The sequence below is a fragment of the Lepidothrix coronata genome, unplaced genomic scaffold (genome assembly GCF_001604755.1).
Source record: "Lepidothrix coronata isolate B3197 unplaced genomic scaffold, Lepidothrix_coronata-1.0 Scaffold128, whole genome shotgun sequence".
NCBI lineage: Eukaryota > Metazoa > Chordata > Aves > Passeriformes > Pipridae > Lepidothrix > Lepidothrix coronata.
The window spans coordinates 26,970-34,774 of NW_016690308.1; the positions used below are offsets into that span (position 1 = coordinate 26,970).

At 38.6% G+C, this 7,805-nt stretch overlaps 1 protein-coding gene across 1 annotated transcript in view; it reads left to right on the forward strand.

The window, feature by feature from the left end:
- Positions 1 to 7,805, forward strand: part of LOC108502991 (sodium channel protein type 5 subunit alpha-like) — a 47,204-nt gene that overhangs the window by 18,045 nt on the left and 21,354 nt on the right. The window contains 7 exon segments of the mRNA XM_017826503.1: positions 135 to 164; positions 166 to 330; positions 2,143 to 2,334; positions 4,211 to 4,313; positions 5,778 to 6,007; positions 6,129 to 6,281; positions 7,415 to 7,768. Of these exon segments, the coding sequence (XP_017681992.1) occupies positions 135 to 164; positions 166 to 330; positions 2,143 to 2,334; positions 4,211 to 4,313; positions 5,778 to 6,007; positions 6,129 to 6,281; positions 7,415 to 7,768 (1,227 nt within the window).

Genomic DNA, 7,805 nt, shown 5'->3' on the forward strand with positions numbered 1-7,805 from the left:
TTTTAATGTATGAGAGCGTAATTTTGAGCCATGTCCTCTTCTGCCATTTAAAAAAAGTGTAAAGTTAGTTTGAAATTGTATTGGAAACATTAGTTTGTTAAGAATATATCACAGCTTTTACCTTTTCCTCACAGACTATCCGTACATCTGGAGTGACCTGCATTTTTTTTTTTTATGGGAGTCATCTTTTTCTGCTCATTTTATCTCTTCAATCTGATCTTGGCTGTAGTAACTATCGCATATGAAGAGCAAAACAGATCCAGTCTTGCTGAAACAGAGGCCAAGAAAAAACTGCTTCAGGATGCCCAACAAATTCTAGAGAAAGAACAGGTTTGTAAATTATTACATCAAATAAGTGGTTCCTTTTGTTTTCTTCTGTATGTGAATCAGGGAAATGATGTTTTGAATTAAACATGTGCTTCTTGCAATACTTTCTCACACTTCATTTCTCGTTATGTCTGTATAAATGCATGTGGGTATGTATATATGTATATATGTATTTGAATATATAAAAATTTCTGTGATACAAAAAAACATCATTGAATTTTAGGATTTGCAGACCAGACATTGTATAGGAATGGCTTGCTGGAAGTTTGTAGCTTTTATGGTATTGCGTATGTGAAGAACTCCATGATTTTCCCCATTCCTGTACACTACCATTATTGCTGTGGACAGAAATTCCTTTCTCTGGGTATTCCTTCTTGCTATTACTGTGTAGTCTCATGAAGGAAATATGAGTGGATACATTTACATCCATGAGAAAAATTGTCATTTCTGCAGTTCCCAGAAGTTGGAAGTTCCAGTGCTGACAGAGTTCAGGTCTGATTAAAAAGCCTTCCAAGAGCCACAGTGCTCAGCATTTTAAAGGTTGTCAGGCCTCTTTCTGAGTGATGGGATGCAGGAGATCTATCAGCTGACAAGAGCAGGAATAGTCTTTAGCCAGGATAATGCTGTTTGTTCCATATTAAGTTTCCTCTTGACATCCAGCGACTGCATTAGTGTCTTTGCTGTTGTTTTGGAGAGTTAATAGACACACATCAGATTTCCACAGTGTTTCCTCTTGGCATAATATTGTTCCAATCATTCATGGTCTGTAAGGGACCAGGGAGCACCTGTTTTTATTTCTGATAATCATTCAGTCATGGAATCACAGAATGGTTTGGGTCTCAAGGCACCTTCAAGATCCTCCAGTTCAGGATGGTCTGGAACACCTTCCACTAGACCAGATTGCTCCAAAACCCATCCAACTTGGCCTTGAACACTTCCAGAGATGGGGCATCCAGAGCTTTTCAGGGCAACTTATGCCAGTGCCTCACCACCCTGCCAGGAAAGAATTTATTCATAACATCTAATCGAAATCTCTCTTCTTTCCCTTTAGAACCATTAGCCCCTGTCATGTCACTACTTGCCCTTGTAAAAAGTCCCTCTCCAGCTCTCTTGGAGCCTCTTTAGGCACTGGAAGGGGCTCTAAGGTCTCCCTGGATCCTTCTCTTCTCCAGGCTGAATGACCCCAACTCTCTCAGCCTGTCTCCAGAGCAGAGGTGCTCCAGCCCTCAGAGCATCCCCGTGCCCTTGGGCAGGTCCATGTCCTGCTGATGTTGAGGGGGCCCGGAGCTGGACACAGCCGTGCAGGTGGGGTCTCATGAGAGGGGAGCAGAGAGGGAGAATCACGTCCCTTGACCTGCTGCCCATGCTTCTCGTGATGCAGCCCAGGACACAGTTATTTCTGGGCTGCAGGCCCACGCTGCTGGGTCATCTCAAGCTTCTCATCCACCAGAAGTGAAGCTCTAAGCCAAGGCAGCAGGATGGGTTGAAAATTATTGGTAAGACCTGTTGTATCTTGTAGCTTTTTATAAAAGATACCTCTGATTTACTGCTTGCAGTCAAAAATGTCAGATTTGTAAGAGCAAGTATCCAATTTCCTCATTAAGGTGTCATCATCATGGCTAGGCTTTGCGAATGAAGATTTGAGACTGCCTGGCAGTGCATTAAGGTGTAAGGCATCATCATTTTACCAAGTTCCTCAGCATTCAGACAGCGTAATAATTTAATAGAGTAAAAATTAAATTGAATATTATCCTAGTCCATGTGTTGGCATTTACCTTGTGTTAATAGACAGACCTTTGGCCTTTTCTTTTCCAGGAGGTGGCTGCAGCAGAAAGCAGTAAGGCCTTGCAGGTTGGGTCTGAAATGCCAGTTGGTGCCTTGAAAAATTTGAAAGGAAAAGAGATTATTAAAGAAACACCTATTTTAAGACAAAATGTAATTTTAGATGATCAGGAGAAAGAGGAGCAAATATTTAATTCACAGCCTGGTCACTGCCACAAGAAGCTTGTAAGTATTCAAAATAGAAAATATATTCATTAAGCTTAGGTGTGATATGAGAATTCACTGAGCAGAAAAGCTTTCTTTATTTCCTTTTTTCCCCCTCTCTTTTTTTTTTCTCCTTCTTGCATTCATTGGAATAACTTGTTTTTTAAAGCAATCTGAAAATTGTATTTTGGGATGTGAGGGAGACAGCACTATTGGTACTTGAAAGGGAAGCTAGAAGTGGCTGTCAGTAGTACATGTTATTATTTCATATTGAAATATTTTCACATTATAAAGGAAAAAAATACAAAGGAAAACCTAGAGCATAATCCAAATGGGGTGAGATGCTCTGACATAGAGTTCTTTTATTAGTCAAATAAATACAATCTACAACAAATGTGGCAATTACTGGTGTCTTTCCTGCAACTGAGGACTCTTCAAACAATGTACTCTCTACTTTCATCACAAAAGAGGCTAAAGATGTCAAAGAGAAAAAAGCATATCAGGTAGAAACATTTTGGTAGGACTTAATCAGTTTATAAAAACTTGAATGGACTATTCCTCTAGAGCATATCCCTATTTTAAATCCCCAGTTATTTCCCTCAGCTAAAGACAGATGAGCAGCAGTAACCAGGTCAGTGTTGGGGAACACCCTTGTCCTTTCTAAAAACACTAACTCTGAATGCTTCTGAACAGCTGTGAATTTCAACAGGAAGACCGAGGACTTTAGTCAGGCTGGTACACACATTTTTATGCATTTCTGTCCTACAAGACACCAAACATTAGAGAAAGGAATGAAAGGACAAGTTGCACTGGTAACTAGGACATAATTAGAATAGTCTAAATGAGCCTTTTAGACTCAGAAAAACTACAGAGAGAAAAATGAGCATTTTAGCACTACATTACAAATTCATTTGATATGTCCATTCTATGACACTTCTATCAGCTAAGTTTTGATTATTTTTCATTAAAATATCAGAATGACAAAGAGAAATAATTATTATGAAACCCCTGAGGCCAAGAATACCAGTTTCGTTCCCTGAATAACAACTTTCTAGAATATGTTAATAAAAATCATAATATCAAGAAAGTTTGAAGTAATGGTATGATATATCCTTACTTATACACCCTTCCCACTTTCTCTGGAATTCTTTCTGATTTTCTCTACCTCGGAGTCTCACGTATTCTTTGTAGCCCATGTTTTGTGATTCTCTACTTAATCCTGAGTGTGTGGGTTTTAATGTGTCTGAATATTTAATAATAATTCAGTGTATCCCATAAGATACAAGTGTTGGCCTGTCTGTCCTTGAGCTCACATCAGGAGCGCTGAGCTGAGCATTCTGTGGCTTCTAATGAAAACAAAAGTAGTGCCATTCCTAGTATTAAGCAGTTCAATATTAGTAGAGATCTAGATAGGCCTGGTAGTGCTGGAACAATAATAATTTTTATTAACTACATGTCTATTTTTCATATTAATAAATGTTTATTTTTATTATCAATAATTCTTTGTTAAAAAGGCAATAGTTTATTCAAACTGATGGCCAGTGTTCTTTTTGTCTGTTCTTCTAATCAGTCACGGGAAAGATGGAAGAATTCTTTTCCCTTGCCCCGTTATGTTTCTATACTTCTTCTACAATGACATTATTATTGTTATTAAATATTTTCAGAAGGAAACAACTTCATGAAGAAATTTGCTGGTTTTGATGAAACGCCCTTTGCCTTCAAAAGCAAAGACCTGATAGTGTTGTATTTTTTTGTTTTGCGTTCTTTCACCAAAGTAAAGCTTCCCTTCAATGTCTATTTAAAAAGGCATATTTATCTCATGCTGGACATAATTTTTGTATTGCCAGTTTTTCATATTCCCTTGCTATGTTACCTTCTGCTGTCTTTCTAACCAAAGAGGAAGATCCTGCTGTCCTATGATGTGTCAGTGGACTCTATTAATGATCCTTTCCGAAGACAGAGGTTAATGAGTGCAGCCACTATTCTTAGAGATAATTCAAGTAAGTCATTCTTTCCTGTTTTTCCTATGAGACTGTGTAATGTGACCTGAGAGATCAAACTGTCTCAAACACTCAGCATTATTTGAAAACCACTAGGGGAAATTATGCTGCAAATGTAAACTTCAGGAAAACAAATATTCTCATATCCCATATAATTGTGACTGTAACTCAGTTACCAAGGGTAAATCATGCCTGACCAACTGGATTGAAAGAAGAGAATTTCCAAGTGTGTGTAAGCAGAAACGTTGCCCATTTTCAGAGGAACAGGTTGTGCAGTCTCTGACCTGATTGTTGCCCGTAAACAAAGACACAAACCAACAGAGTGCTGGTTTATGCGGTGCTTTATTCAGGGCCCGGGAATCTGAGGACTAGCGTCCAAAGTCAGAATTCCAAAGACTTTCATTCTCAGTTCAGCTTTTATACACAAACAAGTTTACATGCAGCTCCCACGGCAAAATTGTTAGTTCCCATGGCAAAAACAATTACAGTTTCTACAGCAAACCAGGTGCAGTTGCAAACAAGCTCATACTTCATACTGATAACAATTAATAATCATCTACTCTAATCATAAATCTGCTTAAGTTGTCTTACCCCTAGAAACTGTTTAACGAACCCTTACCACTTCTACGGTACAAATCGTTATATACATGCTTGACTAAATCTTTTGATTATTGTTTCTACTTCTTCAGCACATTCTATTCCTATGAACAAGGTTGTTGCTTCACTACTCTTTTGTCCATAGTTTTCCAGGCCTACAGTTCTATCAAGCCTTAGCCATACTACTACCAGTTGCTAAACTTCAGTTATTTGCAACAAGATGGCTGACCCTGCTTGGAGAAGGGGGTTGCACTACAGATCTCCTGAGCTCTTCTCCAACCTCACTTATAGCCCTGTCCTCAGCTATGGACACCGGTGGCTGTGCAGATTCAACCCACAGGAAACAGGTTGTCATTGTCCCAGAAACAGTGATTTCTCTCCTTAATGCAGATCCTTTATCATCCCTTAATAGTGTAATCACAGAATCATGGAACAGTTTGTGTTGGATTGGACATTAAGGATAATTTCATTCTTACCCCCTGCCATGGGCAGTGACACCTTCCACTAGACCAGGTTGCTCAGAGTCCCATCCAACCTGGCCTTGAACACTCCCAGGGATGGGGCATCCACAGCTTCTCTGGGCAACCTGTGCCAGGGCCTCCTCAGCCTCCCAGGAAAGAATAATAAATATATTAAGAGGTGGGGAATATCCCCTGTTTCTGTCATTATGAGATTTGGTGGTGGTGACCTGCAATAGCTTGTGATTAGTTTGTGTAGTAGGAGTGAAACAACTTTTTTCAGTGATGCCATTCTGCTCACATGAGATTGATTTTTTCTTTCCAATCTTTTCTCTGTCTGCCTTTTTCTTCACACTCTGATATTCCACATAGGGTTATTCATATGCCACTTTCCCTCTTTCTCTGCTAGAGTCAAAAGTGAAATGTCCTGCATTGTGGAAACGTTTTACTCTAAAGTGTCTAGTTTGGAATTGTTGTCCACTCTGGAGAGCAGTCAAAGAGAAGGTGAAATTGGTGATTTTGGATCCGTTTGTTGATCTCTTTATCATGGTTTGCATTATCTTGAACACCTTATTCATGGCTATGGAGCACCCTGACATGTTACCAGAAACCAGAAACATGATTACTATAAGTGATGAGGTAAGTGAGGTCTATGTTAGGGTGAATATGGAGTTATAATCCTGTATTTATACTGGAATAGTCCTATAAGGAGACAGAATTCTTGAGTGACTTTTTCTGAATTTCTTTTTTGTCTTTCCAGGTCTTCACCCTGATTTTTACACTAGAAATGATCTTGAAAATCATTGCTCTAGATCCTTATTACTATTTTCAGAACAAGTGGAATGTTTTTGATAGCTTGGTTGTTTTGATTGGCCTACTGAGCTTTGGAACCAATCTGTCACCTTTCAGGGCGGTAATGATTTCTTTGCTATTTTTTAAAAGCATGTGTTTTGTATAGATTTGTGAAAGATTACAGTGAAATACCTTTTCATTATTTTACTGATGAATCTGTCAAATCAGTTCTCTTTGTTGGTAAATAGTAAACCAACATGAATATTTAATTAAAAAAAATTACTTAATATTAAAGAATATTTTCAATATGTTTATTATACTGTGTATGGTGGATGCTACAAATCCCCTGCACAGTGTGCTCCCAGGGAGATCTGACCCAGCAGAGTTCACTGGTTCTCTCTTAGGTCTGTACAGTGGCACTGCTCAACTACATTTTGGACCTACAATCAGGAGCAGATATTATCTGCCGAGCTTAAGGATAGCAAAGATTCCTTCACAGCTTTTCCTTTTGAGCTGAGATTTGTCAAATAATGGAGCTTTCCTCAGGGCTCAGTCTTGGCCTTGAGGGCTCTTCAGTGCTTTCCTCCATTTTAGGGAGAAAGAGGAATCGTTCTGAGACATCTATGTGTAATAGTAGTTTTGTGCTTATGTCTTTCATGAACATTTATAATGCTAAATTTATTAATTACTTCAAATTCTTCATAGTATTTCAGAGTCCTCACACCTAGAAACGCAGGTGAATTCTGTTTCACCTTTGTATCATGACTGAGAGATTTTCACAGCCCTGAATGCTAATTTGACTAAATACCTCCGTTTTACTCATGGGGGTACATAGGGTAGGTCCCATCTGGCTTTTCAGATCCTATTTTAAGTCTGTTTGGTGAGAGGTGTGAAAAAATATTTGTCTTTAACATTCCATCTAGTCCAAAACTCAGTCATTTCATGACCTTCATCCATGTACTCATAAGATATTTATATTCGTGTTCTTTTTATTGCTATTAATATTATTAGACTGGCACATTCTCATATCTAACTTAGCCCAACCAATTTGAAACCTTTCTGCTCTCACTAATATTAACTGTGCTCAAGCACAGCACTTTTGCATCAAAACAATTAAAAGCCTTTCTTTGGGGAAAAATGACGATGTTACTGCACTAAAGGCAGCAGGATAAATGCAGGGTCTGGTTTTCATGTGGGCTCTGCTGTCTGGGCTGTGTTTGACTTTACCTTTTTTCTCTTGTGTTTTATTTACAGATCAGGATCTTCAAACTGGCAAAGTCCTGGCCAGCCTTAAATACTCTTATGAGAATAATTCTAAACTCATTTGGGGCTCTGAGTAACCTCACTCTGGTTTTGGCTATCACTGTATTTATTTTTGCTATAGTAGGAATGCAGTTTTTGGGCACCGATTATGAAAAAAAATTCCATAAAATAAGCACCAGTAAGGATTTACGCTGGCATATGAAGGATTTCAATCATTCAGTCCTGATTGTATTCCGAATATTATGTGGAGAATGGATTGAAATGATGTGGGAATGTATGGAAGTGGCTGGAAAACAGAAATGTATTACCATTTTCTTGCTAGTCCTGGTGATAGGAAACCTGGTGGTGAGTTTTAAGCTGATTCCCAGTCCCTACTGAATGC